Source organism: Pyxicephalus adspersus, chromosome 6 (assembly GCF_032062135.1).
Source record: "Pyxicephalus adspersus chromosome 6, UCB_Pads_2.0, whole genome shotgun sequence".
Lineage (NCBI taxonomy): Eukaryota > Metazoa > Chordata > Amphibia > Anura > Pyxicephalidae > Pyxicephalus > Pyxicephalus adspersus.
Window position 1 is genome coordinate 14,971,698 of NC_092863.1, and position 21,028 is coordinate 14,992,725.

Here is a 21,028-nt window from a genome sequence, read left to right on the forward strand (position 1 = left end):
TTGCTTAATGCCATAAAGCCCAAGAATGGCTCTCAGATCTCAAAGCAGTTGCTGAGCTCCTTGTATTGTATAAACCACAATAGAACGATGCGGGAACTTTCCATTTAGTTAACTGGAGCCTTACCGAGGTTAAAGGCAGAACTTTTCTTGGCTAAGAAGGAACTCCTGGACCACCCTGACATGGGAAGAGAAGAGAATCTTTGCAGGCTTGGAAGTCCTGAGACTCACGGAAGTGTCTTCCATTGCTAGGAAGTAGACATCCTAGCCTAGAGCTTTGTGAGAAACACAATCACAGGTGTCCCTGTCCCTCAGAACCTGGGATTACAAACGAGTATTTAGGACAGAAGATCCTGGTGACCTAGAAGTACTGAAATGTTTGGCCTGTCTTTCCATTTTTACCTGGAACAATCTGGAGAACGGAGTTCACTATAGGAGATATTATTCTTGGAGGTGCAAGGAATGGATCCCATGAAGCCACCTAAGCTTACCTTGCTTCTGATAAAGAAATCCCAGACCGGTCTAGCTTCCATGAAGGATTATTGCTCAGAGCTTTAAGAAAAGTTAGGTCTAATACCACCTTGGGTTTGGGAACATTTAACAGGTTGAACCATAATAGGACACCAGCAGAACACATTGGTAACAGAATAGGTTTATTATTGGCTGAAGATAGATGGTTTTACCTTCAATGGACAAGAAACATTTGTTCTTGTGTATATATACAGTTAAACTTACCACAACTATATATATATATATATATATCTATCTCATTTCCACATATCACATTCTAAGATGAGGACATTAAGAAAAGCCCACAAAATTCCATTGGAAGAAGAATACATGCTTTATTGAGTAGGCAAGATACTGCTCTGATATTAACATAAAGTGAGTCACATAACAGCCTACAGCAGAAAACATAAATAAAGTATGTTTATCCAGTGCAAATAATCTGCAAAGCTGCACAAAGTAAGATCTTTGCTCTAACAGGACCGTTTGGGCTTCTGGCAGATAAAGGGATGAGGGGTGCAGTCTCCTGGCCACGTTGTAAACCACAGGGGAACTATGAGAAGTCCTGGTCTGGGAGTCATTTTCTTATTAGGTTCACTGCAGCACAATCCTAATATCGGCGTCACATAAATATTTTGAAGGGTTTGTGTTTGCTCCATAGAATGCAGAAAGTACAGCATTGCAAACAGCAGTCATTTACCACACCAAAAACAGGATATAGATGTAAGCGCAACATAAAATATTGTCAAGGCATCCTTTTTAATGAGAAGTGAAGCAAATAAAAGGGACGATAAATAGAAAAATACAAGTTGACTCCTTTATACATGTCATGGGAATAATAATGAATTAGAGTACATTGTGTACTGATTGCCAAAAGAATACCCTGTCCCCAAAAAATAAAATCCTGTATACAGCAAACTGCAATAACGTCCTGTACTTTACATAGGAATTACCTTCCTTTTAGGGATCCTTTAATAAAAGGATACTTAGAATGACAGTATTCTTCTATACAATATAAATAATCCTGGAGGTAACAGAAGACCAGCTGGATTCAGGAATAATCCTTTTACACAAGAGCTGCAAAACCTCCCAAGTTTTACTAGATGGAGCCAATGTTCTTTACCATTCAATAAAAATAATATCAGTATTGGAAATGTAATGGATAAACTTAATGTATTGCACCCCCTAGTGTAACATAACGGTAGCACACTCAACTGAGATGTACACAGCCAGAAGTTAGTGACCTCTAGAATGATCCTGATTAGTGGATTATCCAAGAGGATCCCATTGCTCATTTACAGCTGCTATTCTCGAATCTAGCTACAAGGCTAGTAAAACGATACACATCACAAAAGTACCAAGTGCTATTGTTCAGACTAGAAGGCTCTATATAGTATATTGGCTTCAATTATCTCCACTCGTATAATGAGAACTACAAAATGTCACATCACATCAGCAATATTAGAAATATCATATGCTGGCAGCACACTCATACTGCATTAAGAGACAACTGAGGATTGGCGATGGACAACTAAACAGTTGTACTTTAGGTGTCTCTGATCACAAAAGCTCACTGCCACCGGACCAGTAAAATGCACAATACAGCACAGGTCACAATCCATCTTGTAATTATAGTATAATGCATTAAACACAGTGCTAGGAAGCATAGAATCCCTGTGTAAGCTCTATTTGGAGCTTACACAGGGCTCAGGTATTCCTACCTACGAGTTGTGTGAGCCCCATGTGCGATTTCCTCACTCCCTATGACTGATCCAATTAGTTTGGTAGTATAATAAATGGTATCCTCTACTAAGGAGGGGGCCATTAAAGCAAATCTGTAACCCCCCACCCAAAAAGAAAAGCACAAGTTTGCTTTAATGAACCAGACTGCTTAAGTTAAACAGAAGATTCTTTTCAAAACTTTAACCAAGAACGAAACACAAATAGGATGTTATGTAGATTAAAAAGGGATAAAAAAATTAAAACAGATTAAAATGGGATGGATCAGTAACAGTTGACTAAAAAGGAAACTAATTAAAACCATAATCTTGTTAAGAAAACATTGTGCTGGTACGCTGGGGAGGCAAGAGATTAAATTGCTTCGACATTTACTCGGCTTGAAGCTCATGTATTTTTAATGCACTGGTTGCTATCAATGCTAACAACTTTATTGTTTTTCCACGGCAATGCATGGATTGCTGTAAATAACAGGGACTCGGGGAGGCCTATGGACACACACAGCTAACCAGAAGGAAAGAATCTTATGTATCAAAAACCTGGGCTGTATGCCGATTATTGTGCAAGTTACATCTGGGCACTGATCTGGCCACACAGACAATAGAACTGCAAGCTATACACGACTGTTTAAATGGATCTTACAAAATACCACTAACCTAGAGACAAGCCACAAGCAATGGCTACCTATGCTAATAGCGTATTTAGTATACGGTCTACAACATTTACAGTTTTCGTTGAATTGCTCTGTGTCCTTGAAAAGGTCGCATACAGACTTGTCTATTCAATGCATGGAAGCAGGAGCTGCTGTTGTGAAGCTTTCAATACCTTTCTCAGGCTGGAATAGAAAGAGTGGCCTTTTTATGAGCTTTCATCAGACCTAGTGAATTGAAATCAACAGGCATCTGAATAATTTTACTCCACCAGCAGAGCCTTAGAACTGGAAAATTAAAAGAAATGAAAAAAAATTCCAAAACAGCGGTAACTGCTTCAGCTTAAATAAAAAGTAGGTCCCAGGTCCTCCGAATAGTGGCACAAGAAACTCCCCCTCCTCAACATGGAATTCTTGTTCGCTGCTTGAGCAAAGTACAGATGAGTAGACAGAGATTGGACAAGCATGCACAATAAGATGACTGGATTATCCATATTTCTAGGACGATTGCTGAAAGGGAGCCTGTACTGAGAAAATAGATTGTCAACTTCCAAAAATGCTACTAGACTCCATGGTCAATATTTTGAGACACGGACCTGGAGAAAGCATGCAGAACAGTACAGCCAAAAAGTTCTTTACCCTGCATACCTGCTCATATAGTTAAATAATTACTCAAACTACTGGATCAGAATGAAATTTTTTACTCAGGTCAGCCCTATGCCTTATTTATAAGTTTGTAACTCCCCAAAAACTGCCCAGGTCTCCTACCTTCCTTTCAATTGTGCTTTAAAAGTATATCCACTATATCCACTGCCATCAATATTCAGCATCCAAAACTTCTGGAAGTGATTGTTTTATAACAAGGCTGGAGTATCTAAATGCTGCAAAGTTAGGAGACATAAGCTGCACAAGGGGCAAGTATAATACCTCTCTGGTTGTTAAACACCATTAAGAAGGTGGATATACTTTTAAAGCACAACAGAAACATGAGAAGGAAGGTCTAATCACAAGTAAAATGTCTTCTGGCAGGTACAAGGAGTTTAGATTTGAGAGATTCTTGCTGCGAGATGTAATATCAGAAACTGAGGCAGCGGGTTAATTTGTGTCATATTAGCTGCAATTCTTTAAGAAAATTTGAATATTTGTTAAGTAAAACAAGTAACTGCTAAGTGAAAAAAGTAATTGCAATTTTTTGGACACTATTATGTTTTTTTTTGGCAACCCCTCACCTTCGACACAACATGCCACTATCAGAGGACCATGGTCTGAGAATTATAATAAACCACAACCACTGGCAAAGCCATTATCACCACCATTCCTATCAGACAATATGGGAAAACGTCAGAAGGGGAGCACAGGCTGAAGTATACCGGTAATAAAACATGCGAGATCTTTGGGCATTTTCAGAACCCCAGTGTAAAAATGTGTGGCTAACAGCTCCTGACTGCATAGCAAACTGCTGCTGTGCGACTGGGAGAGGCAAACTGCACTGCGGGCAACAGGATTTGCAAGCAGCTGGATTTAAAGATCTTCAAACCACAAGCACCATGGCCAAAATCGTCATGCCACATTTGTGAACCGCACTGCAATCAACTGAATGCAAAAAATGGTCCCAGCTGCTCCTATTCACTTTAATAGAAGAGGTTGGGACCATGGTTGAGCTCGTGGCAGACCGCCATTGCTCACTGAAGGTCTGAGATTAGCCTTACTATACAACCCTCTTCCAAAACTCCTAACTAGAAAGAAATCACCTATTCTTTGTCTACAGGCAGTCAACAACTAAGATTATTTACTAATAATGTAAGATGGACATTCTGTTATTATATAGGATGGTTCTAGGTCTTCATTATTATTTGTAGCAAAAAGTGGTGGCTTTGATAGAAAGCATGATGTAAACTAGAAGGATGAACATTGTAGAACATGACTAGGGCAGGTAGAAGCCCTGTACAGATAAACTAAACATTTTCATGGCTTGCATCAATACGACCGATGCTTGAGGCATTAAGGAAATTCACCATGTATACCATCCAGAGGAGGATGGATCATTACAACAAATATACTAAGATTTGGATCAAAATACAAAGAGCACTTTTTATAGGAAAAAACTAAAAACTAAAAACTGGATTCTGAATGTTAAAGAATTACAAAGCCAGTGCACCCAGTGGTTGGCAAAGCATGGGGCTCACAGATCTTGGAAAGCTTATGTCACATTGCAGAAGGGAACGTTCATGAAGATGTGGATCTAAGTGTGGAGATGATGGATCACAGGTCATCCAAAGAAATAAAACTTCTGTTGTTGGTTGTATTGGTCCATGCCAGAAAATACACCGACGGGACAGGAGACTGCAGAGGATTTGGTAGGACAGACCATGCTGCTCATGTCCCTTTAGGTGGTGTCCATTTTAGGCAGCTGGGATCCATTATCTTATTGCTGTTGCTTCTCTTTGCTTCTTTCGCTACCCATTCATCAATTAAATCCTGGAATGAGAATAAAACATATGGTAGGACACCTTAAAATAAAAATAGTACAAAAAAATCTAACAACTTCATAAAAAAAATTATAAAAGGAGCCAATGAGGGGTCTGCAAGAGGTCCCTATGTTTAGTAAAAGGCTCATCTGTTCAGGCGCAGCGATATTCCGTCAGATATTTCCAGTATAATTCTGCCCGGCACCAATCAACAACATATGCACCAGGTACTAACCTGTCTCTTTAATACAAGGTGTTTTCCTTTCCAATATTTGAGCATCTGTAAGGCCTGCAAAGTGCTTACTATGTCCACAGGATTCACTGCCGTTTCCTGGCTAATTTCTGCAACACACAACAGAGATTTCAACACAACAATATAAACTGATTTCTCTAAATGATAAATTAAAACACAAACAAAACACAAAGGCCCCGCTTTCCTCAAACATAAAATTTGTACTATTTCACTCAATTGTAAGTACATCCGTGCTTATAGTTCTCTTGGTCCCCACAAATACTTGGTGATCCTGCCAATAAAGTCCACAGAGTGTTGTTGCTCTAACAGCAAGGGCCTAAAAAGGTAGCAAGATTGCTACTAAAGACAAGGTAATGTGCAGCTTTATATTCCTTCATTACCATTTAACCTTTTCCATGGTGCTCACAAAAATGTACATATTGATTGTAGATGAAAATGGCTCCTTGCATATGGACAATTGCACAGTTACAGAAAATTAATTCCCAACAGAGTAACATCATTCAGCTATTGTCATACAAAGCCGACCCTACCTTTGATGGAAATCTCTTTGCCCTGGAAGGTGTGCAGATAACGTAACAGGACCTCTTTCCAGTAACTACGATAGCTTATAAGGCCCAGGTCGGAGAGTGGACGCTCAGGGGAGCCTACCTTCTCCTCCACCTTGGAAAGAAGATAACCTGAAGGAATCAAAGTGCAAAAATGAGGCCTTGTAGCTAGGATTAAAGACATGTAAATTCTAGTAAAACAGATTAGATTGTGTCTAACGGTAATGTGCGCCTGTGTATATGAAAGGAATAGATTGCTCTGCTCCACATGCAGCCATGTTTTTGCATAATATCAAGATGGAGTCTTGAGGAACACGGGAGCCCAATACCTTAAGGTTATGATACCTCAAGGGTTGAAATCTTTAAAGCTTAGTGTCCATGAATTTGATAAATGGTCTGTTTACCAATCTCATGCAGCCACCAGAGTATTTGCAGCTGAAACTAGAAGACCTCAGCACCTGGAAAAAACCTGTCTATCTCTTGCTGAACCTGGATGCCTAGCTGGAAATCCCCCTCAATACATGCCCTAAACTCCAGTAGCAGAGGGGATTAAGTATGCTTGCTTATGGGTCCTGTGGCAAAAGCCAGTGAATAAATGGTTAAATGACCAATGAAGACTATACTACAAAGAAACTTCTTACATAGAGGAAAGAAAAAAAGTCAATAGCTCTGGACCTGGAAATCATTCTAAAAATGACCTAACTAAGCAAGCAAGCAAGCAAGCAAGCAAGGTCTTAAGAGTGTCTATATGCAGAACCCAGCAGGTACCTCCAATGGTTTTATTCCTATATAGGACTGCAGCTGATGGCTTGCAAGATCAGCTCCCTTAGTACAATAGAAATCTTAAAAGTAAGGCTGGAAAACAAAAAAAATATGGAAGTCTTCCAAGCAGCAGGAGTTATGTCAATCATTCTAGAGTACTAGGAAAACATCACGGTATGAAAAGTTTATCTTGGGCTGTCCTACAAGGTTAGTATCCAATCCTAAAAGATAGTAGTACAACGTGAAGGTACCAGATTCCTGTGTCCCTGTATAGACAATGTTTAACATTCTGCACTATATGGGATTAGAAAGGCATATCACTATAAAGTGAAAATAAAGCTGTAAAATCCTTGTGATTGTTTTGGGTTTAGGACAACATAAAAAATCCCCATCTACTAAAATAAGATATCAGTATTATAAAAATCAACTATATCAATATTTGTACTTCTGACTTTGCATGGAAATTAGATAACTCCCCCATATTTTATGTTGGTGCCTGCAAAACATAACAGACTTACTGAAATCTATCAGCATCTTCCCATAACCCTGTCTCATGTACTGTGGCATTGTCAGAATACAGGACACATTGTAATTCAGAAATGAGTTTTTCTCCTATAAGAAAAAAAGATAAAATGTTTAGCTGATCAGCACTGTCCATGGATAAAAAGTTTGCTGGATTCCACAAAAGTCATACCTTCGAGAAGTAGCCTATAAGATGGCAGCCAGTATGGTCTGCTTCCGTCATGACATAGAAAAGGAATGGTTCCACATCATAGTACAGTGTTTTATGGTCCAGGAAAAGCTTTGCAAGAAGGCACAGGTTTTGGCAATAAATCTGAAAGCAGAAATGTCACAGCAATGCATTTAATCATTGAGCGCTAATGAGCTTTTCTGTACAACAGTCCTTTAAATGACAAGAAAGCCTATCAACTGTAATGCTAACCTTGTTCTTCTTTCCATCTACTTCAAATACAGAGATGGCTCCCTTTCGATAGATCTCGTCCCCAGGAGGGTGCTTCCACACACATTTCGCCTGAGGAAAAAAAAAAAAAAAGGACACATTAGAAAGAAGCCTTTATCTGCAAGAATAGCATCAGGGTTTAGTTACAAATGCAGAGATGGGGGGATTACACACCATACAATAAACACACATGTGACAAAGAAAAATAGACATAATCTGGCATCCATAGAAAAACACAACTTAAATGTTTCCACCTTTCTGAAAAAGCCGAAATTAAAAAAAATGTTTATGTTAAAATTGAGTGGTCCCCAGATTATGAAAAAATTTTTCTGTATAGTTCCTGGTGTTAAAGGAAAGCTGCACTGAAAATTATTATATGCTCTGAGCGTTTAAAAGATCCTATATCTAGATATGAGTAAACCTACCAACACATCTATGTCAGGCTTGCTTTATGTTTAGTTTTGTTCCAATGTAGTCTATTTTAAGCACTGCAGGCAAGACAAATTTAAAAATAAGCAAGATTAACACTGCGTCAATCTGTACAAACTACGCAAGACTTACGTTATTGCTATCAGGACCTTGGCTTACATCAGGGTAAAAGGTGGAGTACATATTCTCCAAAACTTCTGTAGACTTTGTTTTTGAGATTATGTGCAGACTATATAAAGACTACATCTAGAAAGAAAAAAATAAAACCAGCCTGACCCATGTGTACCTTTATTCAATATAAAGTTATGCATGGGTGGTGACCGGGTCTCTAACCATTTCTTCTTCTCTACAGCTGTATGTTTAAGACATCTTTCTTTAACTGGCTAGTAAATATTTTAGCACAGGGAAAGGAATCTTACTCTATCACTGAATTGTGCAGAAAGAAATGATATAACTCTGCTGAATCTTGCCCAAACCATGAACGAGGCTTTAATGTAGGCAGTGCCAACTACCTTCTATAAATAAGGGTGATGCTTTCCAGTGCATTTGATAAGCGATCTCACTCACAGATGTATTTAACTTAGCCTGGAAGTCTGGACTCCCTGAGAACCTGAGCATTCAAAAGGATGATGGCTTACCATGTGTCTTCGTAGGATAGTCTGACTTTTCATGTACTTTAGACAGAATTCACACATATAGAGCCTTCCCAAGCGTGCATACTCCTCTGGATATGGAGAATGGTACCAGGTGTCCAGCTCATATCTACCAAAGACAATAGTCTTAATCATGTTACTTCCTTCTGTGATCTGGCCTTGCAAGCGAAGTTTCTCCTAAAAAGACAAGACAAGATGCACAGCATTTACCAAACATGATCGGGCAGTCTTCCAAAGCTGTGTGTCTGCATGACCATGGGAGGGACACTGAACTATAGAGCTACTTTGCCAAGAAAGGACTCTGAATGGTGTATGTAGTGTTAGCACACCATGGAATCTATTGCTATTTATATAGTACATCAGTGTTCAATCCAGAATTATTTTTTTAGTTGGGTGGATGAAATTGTAGGTGGGTGGCAGCCCCTGTATTGTTTTAGTTACCACCTAAAAACAGCGGCTGGTTATTGAAGAGTGTCTGGAGGTGCACTTGGCTAAAAGGAGCTGGTGGGAACACTGTATGAACATTAATAGTTTTCTAAACCCATTTCTTTATGCAAATAAACATATGTTCTGCATAGTTGAATGAAATTGATATAGACTCCTTACCAAGTCTTCCGATGCTCTGGCCTGGGCCCTTCGAAAAAGTTCTAGATCGTACTCACTGGTCAGGTTCTCCAAGAGTGGCTCTCTTGTATTACCATACGTCTGCCTATGCTCCTGTAAAACAGAGAAGCCTTAAAGTCAAATATTGCTCACATTTTCAAATGTTTTCCCCAACTTTCTGAACCTTTACTGTAGAATGGACTACGCACATTAAATAAAGAAATACATTTAAACCCAGTATTGCAGTGGCTTTGCAATGGAAAAACATACATTATCACGGAGCACAAGCGATGTGTGTTGTAGCATGGGCAAAACAGATAGAAATCGGATATCTGTAATCCTACCATATACTTCTCTTTCTGTTCTTTGGTTAAGCCCGAGTTCCTCTTCTTTCTCAATTCTGTGACTTTTTCTTTGTACCGGAGCTGGCGTTCTGTGGGAGCCTTAAAATGACAAGTATTAGCGTCACTTCTGTCACCACGTTTTTTTCAGTCTAACCCAGACAACCTCTGGCCACATTTAAACAAGACACTGTCATTATGTCATACTATATGACCCATATCTTAAAATTGAAGGACCTTCATAGCTACAGTCAACCTAAATAATTGAAATATGTATCTTTATTCTGTATCAAGGACCACCAAGGTCTGGTCACATGAATGTCAAGGCTTTGGTCAGACAACTGTGCCTACTAGTCTAACCCCTACGGCACAGACTAGCCCAGCCTTTCTCAACCTTTTTAACATGAGGGAATACTTGAAATAACTAAGGGAACCCTGGCTATAATTACTCTATCCACAGGTAACAGTATATTAGCGTGGCGCCAAAAAGATAATTGGATCACCAATTGACTTTGAATTGCGTCTCTGGCACAATACCCCAAAAAAAATCTTTTTAAAGAAAGTATTGCTCCATTCCTATTACTTTATGTCCTAAACGGCGGAAACTTTTTTTTACTACTGTTGCTCTTTATATTTTCTTAGCAGGCCATTATTTCAAGTGTGTGTAAGTGCCTATATTTTCTCCTAAACCTGCCTCTCCCCACATGATCATGTCCCAACATTACTTTTAGCAAGAAACTATTTTCACCAGCGCCTTGCAACATCCACAGACTTATAAAACTTATGTGAGGACCTTGACTATAAGCCCTATTGCTACTGATATATTTGCTCCCCTCTCATTATCCTGAGATTTAGGGCAGCAGCATTAATTTGCTGGAAAATAAATCAATCTATGCATGTGGAAAGAGACAGTTGGAAATCTGTAAATCAGTATGGAGACAAAAGGGATCAGTCGAATTTGTCAAGATTTATTGAATATTGTTTTATTTAGCCCTGACACACACTTTAAATTTCAGGCAAATAAGGATATTGCAGAGCAGTAATATTCCTCTGTAATCTGGTAGCTTCTAGCCCATCGGTGACATTAAATAAAGCAGGCGCTGAAAGCTAATAAGAACAGTCGATTCTGGTTCAAGCAATAAGGAAGCCGTTGAAGATTTGCCAGACACACGCAACTTGTGTGTAAATTGCAGCGCTGTTCCTGAGATTTTCATGAAAGCTGCCCGATGACGTGAAATCACGTCTGCACTCACTTGGTGGCGTGTGGAATGCCTGTTATTGTCATCCTGCCGGTGGGACAGCATCCGCTCTTCCACCTGTTTGTCACGACTCTGTGCTCTCACCTGAAATTCATCACAATTCTGTAAATGTAAGCAATCACGGAATGGTCAGGTCAGCCTTCATGAGAAACGTGCACAAGTAAAAGACGACGAACCCCTTCACCTCGCACACAGTGCTGTGACTAATGGGGTGCTGAACAAGACAAGAGTGTTACCTTGCATTCGTCCGCAGACAGGTTGTGATATAATGGGCAGCCGGAGATTGAGAAATGCCGCTCGTGTTTCCCAGTGAGGTGCCCTATAGAATATACAAAGCATTAGCTAGCAGAAAAACTCTGGAATAAAAAAAGGGAACATTTAAATAACAGGAACATTGTTTTTAGGAGTGCCCAGCAATAGTGCACTCTTTTCATTCTCCTTTGGAAGCAGACTGTGAGGGTGTTTAAAAGTTAGTTTTGCATACTGAATAAACCCCAGCAACACAAAATACTTACCTAATACATAGTTACACTGTGTGACAAGTTTCAAACCTCCTCTCTTTCTGTAGCATAATAGTCCTTTGGGTGCCTTGCTGAGAAAATCTGCCAATTGGCTGTTCAGCAGCAGGGTCCGTGCAAGGCTTAAGAAGTGTTGTAGAGTTATAAAATCACAACAAGGGGACTGCGGACCTACCTAGATCATTATCTTTGCTGCTAGAAAAGGTGCCAGCAAAAGAAGTCATCCAACTAACGGCTGATAAAGACTAGGGCGCTTTAACACCATATAGGCCTGGTCCTAACTGGTATGTTGACTGTCTTTCCCCAATACTCTAAATCACTGACCCAGAGCAAATATACAAACACGGACTCCGTTTCCTGATCTGCATTCTTGCTCCTCGTCAATAGCTTGCAGTGCTACATCCAGCATTTACAGAAGTAGATTAGCAATGGCAACTTCCGTATTTCACTCATGATAGGTCTACATTAATTTAAAATGGTTTACCTTAGTAGAGTCAGTAAATACAAGCAGTCTAGGCATTTACCTCTTTTTCTCTCGCCCAATGCTCCATTTGGCTGCTGCAGAAAAGAAGAAACACCCTGTACTTTTGCGTATGGGTAGCACACGATTTACTTGTCTTACTCTTTTGTGGCAGTAAAGTTCATTAAAGAAGCAGAGGAGCAATAGTGGTGGTAAAGCAGAACTAAACTCTGCGATACTCACCTGTCCCATTGTAGGCCGCCATCTTCTTCTTCTTCTTTGGCCATCTTGACTGGCTGAGATGAGGTAACTCTGGCACAGGAGTTCATTAAGTTCCAGGATTGCCGGGTATCTTACCAATCAATGCAGGGCTGTGCGTGTGCATTGGATAAACTCACTCTAGGTACATCCCTTCCAGCAGCTGTAGATAAAGTCCTTGGTCTCTGTGGAGGCAGCAGTCTTTCTGCAGGTCCATCACACCCACGAATGAGCTAAAGTACCCTAACTAATAGGTAATAAAAGTTGTGCCTGCTTTGGAAAACATGTATTTATCCAATCTAAACAAAGTTAAATTGTGCTTTAATATATAAAGCAGATCACAACACCCTCACAGTTTATTACCACAGGTAAAGCACTTGCCTTTGTAAGCCAGAAAAGCAAATCAAAGTTTTACTACACACACGATTCATCCTTATACCCAAAAGAAACCCTTTAATACCAATAAACTACTTACTGGACAGTGCAATGGCACATAGGTTGAGCTCAGTCCCAGGGTTGGTATAGACATGACCTTCGTAACAATTGAAACAAGGTACACAGACAAGGTTTTCTTTTGAATCAGCAAAGGTAATAAAATGACCTTTACTTTATAATTGTCTATTAGGTGACAGCATTTATAACTATACAAAAAACATACATTTATGTAACTGGAGTTCTACTGGTTATGACAGCACCCAATAACATTCTGAAATGATTGTACCTATGGATGATATGACATATAGACAACAGGATTACCTAAAGAGTTGCATCCAGGGGTTGGACACTTCATATTAAAGTTGTAGCTCTCGTGAAATCGTCTTCTTTTGGGTCTATGAGACAAGTCACTCCCAGAGTCCTTCATTGACATGTCCTTGGCAATGCTCTCATCATGAGAAGCGTTAGGGCTTGAAATGTCTATATCGGACTCTGATGATGGTGCATTTCCAGTAGGAGTGCGAGGTGGGGATTCGTCATGATCCCCGGTGTTTTTAGCATCTGTGGCAGACAGAGAAAATGGTCAGCATTTGTCAGAATTCACACGGTTATGATAAGCACACAAAGAAAGCTACTCTACAGGGCCACAGCTAAAACAGACAGCCAGCGTGCATCTACTTTGACAAGAGCGAGAGAGAGCGCTTCCGGCAAGGCTTTTGGCTCGGCTGCACCCCCGTACCTCTGTCACAAAAGTCCACCGCTTGCTCGGTTTCCGATCCCGATGAGCGGGTCTGTCGGAGTGGGTATTTTTTCGGAGTCATGGGGGTGGGCTGCTGCTGGCTGCGGGTCACCCTCCGGGTGGAGTAGGCCGGCTCCTCTGCACCAAACGATTGCAGATTGCTAACCGGACTGGAATCTGGTTTAATACAAACCACAATTTCACTTGCCAACACGGCCAACCTTACTGCCCTGTAAGTCACTGCTTCTTCCTAACCATAGCTAGCTGCAGAAGGAAATAACTAATTCTAGCAGGCTGATATATGGAACAGAGAACATGAAGCCCAGGTACAGGTTAACCTAATCTAGATTGTCTATAGTTACAGGCAGCATGTTGCCTATACCTGGGCTAAACACTGTCCAAAGTAGAACTAGTCTATTTCAATAGCCACACACAGAAGATTTTCTGGATGGACATAAAAGGATTACTCCACCCAAAAGCAAACATCATAAAAAAGAATATATCTGCTCTACATCTGAAGTAGTCAGCATTAAATTCATCAATCTTCGTGTTCATGCTGGGGCCATCGGCACTCCGGCATCTGCTGAGCAGTGGGAGAGACGTTTCTGTAGTCAAGGTTTGTTCCGAAGGTTGACGAAATTTAATCTTACTTTTAGGTGTTGCACCCCTATAAGTGGACGCTAAGGTTGAGTTACTTTGATTGAACCAACTGGTTTGAGGAAGAATGAAAATCTGTTGTGTGTGGCCATCCAAGCATAACTAGAGGACTGCAAACAACATATTCTCACTATGTGCATCCTTACTGTACTAGGAATATGGGCAGCAGTGAAAAGTAGATCAACCCAAGGGAAGCTAGACGCATGCCATGCAGAGTATGAGGAATGAATGTTAATCTACAGGCTACACACAGGGAAAAAAAGGGTTCTGTATGCCAAATTCTCATTAAGAAAAAAGTAGTTCCATATTTCCAAACAATGAGGAAATATGACAATCTAGCATCTTGACAATGGTTAGCACTAACAGATTGGCGACAGATTAATTACAAAGTGAGTACATAGTTAAACTCTGTCGACTTTTTTTTCACCCTACGCACCAATGCCTGAATTATAGGGTATTCCAATTGTCCATTTCTAAACGTAAAGGCAATAGGTAAAAAAAAGCCCAGCAGGAATCACAGTATTAGTAGGTATGTAAATCCTTTTTTGCAGGTCACGAATTTATTATGACTGCAAATGAATCCAACCCAATGAAACTACATTACTAGTCTCTAGAAGTCCTCAAACTGACTGTGTCCCATGGAAGTACCCATTGGCTCCTAAGTTGTGCATGAGGCCTTGACGTCATAAATCAAGCCTCCCATTTATTATTCTACTGTTCCAATTATGTAGATCAACACACGTGCAGGCACAACAAGATGGAGCACCTTATGCAGTTTAATTCATGTTAGATCTCTATAGAAGGTATACCAAGTTGATTTTATATGGAGTGCTAAAGAGCACTGAGTTTCTAAACTTAATAACGGACAACTAAAAAGTCAGCTTTACTTGGCAAATGTCATACAATGTCGTATATCAGAATCCTTCGGATGCTGGCACAGTTTGATATACGTGATCATCATCAATACCACCAGAGATATTAATGTAGGCATTGACAATTGTATTCTAGGTAATGTAGGAGTTATTAAAAGAACATCCTAAACCCTTACTAAAGCCACAAAAGTCATTACGGAAATACAAGACCCTGCATTTCCTCACTCCAAAGAAATAGCATTGCGATGATACAGCGAAAGGAAAGTTAAAGAACAGCTTGAGGTTTAGAAGTAAAGAGACACGATTGCTTTTTTTAATTAGGGTTAAGGAGCTGCTCCTCTAAAAAAAAAGCCAACACTATGAAGCAGAGGCGCTAATTAAAATGAATTGCTTTGTCCACGTAGAGTTTTGGATGGCAAAGAAAGCTGCCTTGCTAATTTGCTAATGAACGGCAGCTCGACGCTAAATTCCCCAGATGAGGGTAATACATATTCAGCCAAAACTAAAATATGAGAAAACACGAACTTGCTAAACTAATGCAATTCATTTTAAGCAGACGGTATTAAATTAAAAGCGTTCTGATCAGCGGAAATATCCCTTCCTATAGAGTGCCTGCGGAACTCTATAGGCAGCCATCCCGAAAATATATTCCCTATCCTCCCTACACCTAACAGAACCAACTAGAGGATGACTTGCACGCTATATAAATGTCAGGGGCAACAACAATCAGTGGAGACTGGAGGAACATTCTGTGAAGTGGACAACACAAATAGATGAACATTGCTCATTTTTAGTTTGTGCAATGGCAAAGTTGTTAAAAATTTGGGTAATAGGCCCTTAGGTCCCATTGGGAAAAAAGTGGGTGCGTGTGTGTTTAAGCTGCCGCAGACGCCAGAGAAAGATTTTGTCTTCAACAGAATGGTAAGGGGTGGGAGAGGACTCAAATAGTCATAAACTTCTATAACAAGAAAAGTCAATTTGCTGCTGGCAGAGTTGATTTAGAACAATCATTTTTACAAGCCTGATCCTATAAGTTCTTCTCCAATTTTTTCAGCCATTTATTTTGCAGGTAATTTGCTGGCTCCTAACTTCTACACTTCTGTATCAACCCCCTAAACACAAACTTTCCAATAGCAATCCTGCTGAAATGAAAAGTTTTGTCTGTCTTCAATCTGTGAGATTGGCGTTTTCCTTTAGGTGCAGGTTGTAAAGACTTCAATAAACTCATCTCACCCTCTCCACTGAATGTAATTGCCCTTTTATTGCCCCTAGGCCTAACATAGCTGCTGCACTACTAATAACTGAATACACTAGATCCCTACATCTACATATATAAACATTCACAGAAATGACATCATGTATTACTATTTACACCTGGCAGATTAATTCTATTTTCTTACGGAATCAGTAACGTAATGTTGAGACGAGGTTACCTTGTGAGCTTTGGCTGAGCCTGGCAGTGGAGCGCGTAATGCGTGCAGGTCCCCGGGAATTTCCATCGCTTTCAGAACTGTCTGTGTGCTCCATGTCTGTAGAGAAATCGGAATCTTCTGTCCCGTCCGAACTGCTTCCAGCATTCCTCTATGGAACATGTCGAGATTAGGAATGCCACTGCTAGTCACACAACTTATAATGAATGAATGAGACCCCGTCCAGGTTATGAGTAGAAAACACAAAGTAATACAAACCCACCCATCAGAAGACCATAATACAACATTTTTTTTGTATAGCAACTCAAAAGCTAAATAACTTAGCGGCTAATTCAGATTTGTCTTCTCTGTGTATACTGCGCCTTAGCAAAGCTACTTAAAGCATCCTACCATGAAGTCAGCCTTCCCCTGTAAGTACCAGGCTGCAAAGCAGATTGTACAGCAAGCATTTGCAAAGCTTTAGCACATTTCTCTTCAAGTCCTTAAAGCTAAAATGTCTTGCAATGATACTTTGCATTAGATGCCACCAGTCATGGCCGTTGGTCAACCCACTTCCCATGAGCCCAGGATGCCCAGTCATCACTGTAGCTTGGGCATATGAAATAAGAAAGCTCCTTGCTACCCATTTACAAGGAGAAAGGAGAACTGTGACTCTGCTTCTGTTTAAAATATAATTTCATAGGTTATGAAAACTTGGATCAAATTTAGGGAATGTATTAGTTCAATATGTTTTAAATTTCTAAATAGTTCCACTTACCTGATCCAGGAATCAGCTCTGTGTGACCCCGGATCCCCCTTCAAGGTGGGCAAACACAGAACCAGCAGCTCTGCAATGAACAGGAGGGTGCTGAGGATCCAAAGCCACAGCGAGGTGTCAATGTGACCCTTCCTTGTGTAAAGTATGATGGCAGCTGAGTGAACGGACCAATGTGATCATTAACATTGGCTGTCACAGTGATCACATGATCAGGAACCATTCCAGTGCTGCAAGACTCAGGCGCACAGATTAAAGTTCCTACTTTACAGAGGCTGGGAAATACTAATCTACAGGCCGTCTTCAGCCGGTAAAGCTGCCATTCCTATTGAGATCTAAATTCAATATTTGTTGGATGAAACCTAAGCGTGCGTCAACGGCTAAAAAGTAGCTCTAGCTTGCGGAAGACTTGCTGGGCACCCTGCTCTGCAGACTGGAAGTTACAAGCTGACGCATTTGTGAACCTGGCCTAAGAAAGCAAACCAAAGCTGTAATAAAGTCTTAAAGACGACCTTTCATAAGAGGAAAAAAAAAACTCCCAATACCTTCCACCTAGATCCTAGTTCACATCACTGCAGCTGGCTACCCTCCAAGTATTTATACGTGTCTTGTCTGCCAGGCACCAACAATATTCCAGGGATATCAGAGGACAGGCAAGCATGTTTAAAGCAAAGCAACCTATGGAAAATACACCATTTCGATTCTGTATGGCCTGGTACATCTCGGTTGTCCTCTCATGGGAATGAACCAAAGCTAGAGAAGCAACCAGGATATTGCTGAATTAGGAAAAAAGTTACCCGGGTATAAAGGGCCTGATTTATTATTGCTCTACAACACTGGACTATCATGGGAGAACCTGGGTGATTCAGCAAACCTAGATTGGACTTACTATTTGGTAAATGTTTCCAATCCTGGACCAGATTCCAGGTTTGCTGGATCACCCCGGTTCTTCCATAATAGTCTATCTTCTCTAGTCTTGTAGAGCTGTAATAAATCAGAGCCATAGTGTGAACAATTTGTGTAAATCACAACATTTGCTGTGCAGGAATGTAACGTCAAATGGAGAGCTCAGAACATTATGCACTTCCACTTACATGTATCAGACCTGCAACATCTCTATATTCTTGTAACACCTTCTGGCTCCTAAATATTTATGAGGAACAATAAAATAATTAGTAACCACGTTGAGGAAAAACAGACACTGACTACAACTGATCTGTATATCACATATCTGGCTTATTACACAACATAAAAAATGTCAAGATTGCTGAGATTGCTGATCTATAGAGATCCATACACATACAAGGATCTGCTGTGATTTTATTATGCCCTGTGTACTCTTTAATATTCATCTATACCCGTGATGAAGGGTTAGTACTCGTGTTAGGTTTCTGTGTCCATAGAAAGATCTGTCCTGTCAGACAGGGTATTCCAAGTCACAAATCTGTCAGGACAGGTGTGTCGGGAATACCTAACAATAGCGGGACACATGAGCAGTGTTTAACCCACAAGGCAGGTGGTAAGAAATTGTAGGCGGGTAGCAGGGTGGGTATTGTTACCCAACTCTTCAGTAACCAGCCAAAAACAGCCAGGTGGTCACCGAAAAGTGCCGGGTGGTGCGCCCAGCTAAAAGGGGCTGGGGAGAACACTGTCGGGGTAATTCTAGAAATGATAATAAACCCTAATGACAGTACAGATGGCTATAGAATCAGACAGAGGTTGTAATCTTTCCCTGTGCTACCAAAAACAAAAAGTTTCAGCTATATCAAGACTTGCATGCCCTGGTAAGCATGTGCCAACTTTTTAGAAGAATGGACTTTATGTTAGTGAGGTATGACCACTTAAAAGCCATCGAAGGTAAGGAATCAGGTTTGCTTAACCCAACTTATTCCCGGCAGCATTTACTTCTTTCACCCATTGCATTCCGATCAGTGGTGGGAGGGACCTGGGGCAGTACCGGGTACTCCCCAGCTCTGTGTCAGATATCACTCCTTTAATCCTGGAAGATGACAGGAGCAGAGGGAAGCCCAGTATGTGTCTATGGATGTCCGCATTCTTGTGAACTTGTTGCTTTTGCCTGTAACATATACACTTCAATAGCCAACCAAGAATCCCCCCCCGCCCCCCTAGATGTAAACAGGAAGCCCCTGTAGACTTCAGGAATAAAGCTGACTGACCCTATGTAAGCGTGCTTAGGGACTCCGCAGCGCGAGATCTCAGGCATTGCTTCCTCGTCTTAGTATAGATTTGGTGATGTTCTCCTTGCTGGAGAGCTAGCTGTACCTTAGGACATGTAATACAGAGATCACCCCACCTCTGTTTTATTCATTCTGTGGATCTGTTCTGCCTATTATCCATATCCCACTGGTGATCGGGACCCTGACATGAGGAGCCTACATGTAGTGCAGGAGAGTAATGGGAAGCGATTGGCTGCGGGGAGATCCGGCAATACTGGCGCAGCACAGGCTCTCTTTACATGACAGCGAGAACATAGATTCTGGTGGTTCTGATGATCCTTTCCCAAAACTCCATATAACAGACCCATCAATAATCAAAATAGAAAGGAAATGCTCCAGATCTGCAAACACCTGATTGGGTCAACTTACCCATAATACTCCATAATCATTGGAAGATTGAACAAACTTTATCTGTATGACTAGACACTGTATGACTAAACACAGGAATAACACTGGAGCAAACTGGACTAAAATACAGGGAATGATGAACAAGCATGGAGCTGCATACTATAATCCATGGCATCTGATTGGTTGCTGAAAGTAAGTGCCCCCACCATGCTCCTGAATACACTGCTACACTCTTTGTATACCAGGCCCATGTGATACTCTCAGTTTGTTATTGCCACACCCACGTGAGCACCCATTGGCTCAACCAGAAGAAGAGACCGCTCACCACCGAATGAAATCCCTTCAGGATGAGTCATTCCTGTGATGTACAGAGACACCGCCCAATAACAGTCATAGAACTACCACATCAGCCAATCCCGTGCGAGAGGCGAGGCCGAACCTCTTGTTGTATATCAATGAGAATGCAGCCACACACAAGGCGCCAGCTATGAGTGACAACACGTGCAGCCTATCCGCACCACCACTGTGAATCCCGGAACCAATGAACGCGCAGCCCCGCAAACCAACAACCAATCAGCTTTTATCACGAGCTTACCGACACAGGCCTGGTTTACACTGCGTTTCTCCGGTGTGTAGTTGTTGCACGATACGTGCAGAAAACCCGGCATCCCACCTAGGGTGCTCAGAGGCCCAGGGCAGTGGTATACAGTCACAGCTCCCTAGTGGAGAGGGTGCCCTGCACGCCTCTGGCACCGCGATCGCCATAGCTGCCTCTGTTCCGTGCATGACCCCTCACTTACCTTCCTCCGGGGCATCGCTCTGCGCTCCGCTGAGCTTTGCTTCCCGTCCACGGGGCTGACTCAGCACGGGAATCAGTCCGGCGCTGTCCCCGGGTAACGGGAGACTAGCGCGCATGTGCAGCCCCGCCCACCTATTGGTACGTCAGCCCGCCCCTCCCTTCTCACGCTGGCTTTGGCGGGAGGAAAAGCGGCGGTGGTGCCCGAAGGGGGATGGGCTGTCAAAGTGACCCAGCACAGGGGAGCTCACCTCAAATCTCTCCCATTGCACCGTATAATGACCGGAGAATGTCCTTTTCCGCCCTTCTTAGTCTGCTCCGACAGATACATGACTTAAAGTAAACCTATTATAGAGGCAG

At 41.3% G+C, this 21,028-nt stretch overlaps 1 protein-coding gene across 4 annotated transcripts; it reads right to left on the reverse strand.

Annotated features, from left to right (window-relative positions):
* Positions 1-822: 822 nt before the first annotated feature.
* KAT7 (lysine acetyltransferase 7) lies at positions 823-20,800 on the reverse strand. 4 transcript variants are annotated; one of them, XM_072414732.1, is made up of 17 exons: positions 20,673-20,800; positions 18,382-18,430; positions 18,177-18,271; positions 16,537-16,684; positions 13,575-13,751; positions 13,157-13,396; positions 11,401-11,483; positions 11,159-11,266; positions 9,909-10,007; positions 9,568-9,678; positions 8,947-9,138; positions 7,862-7,951; positions 7,613-7,753; positions 7,437-7,530; positions 6,142-6,288; positions 5,594-5,700; positions 823-5,368 (listed from the first exon to the last, which is right to left on the reverse strand). In XM_072414732.1, exons 4-17 carry the CDS (start codon positions 16,628-16,630, stop codon positions 5,267-5,269), a joined length of 1,785 nt encoding a protein of 594 aa, XP_072270833.1. In that variant the 5' UTR covers positions 16,631-16,684; positions 18,177-18,271; positions 18,382-18,430; positions 20,673-20,800; the 3' UTR covers positions 823-5,266. The 4 variants fall into 4 exon arrangements, with proteins under 4 accessions (XP_072270833.1, XP_072270832.1, XP_072270831.1 ...); XM_072414731.1 differs by lacking the exon at positions 18,177-18,271; XM_072414730.1 differs by lacking the exons at positions 18,177-18,271; positions 18,382-18,430 and having other exon boundaries at positions 20,673-20,792.
* Positions 20,801-21,028: the final 228 nt, after the last annotated feature.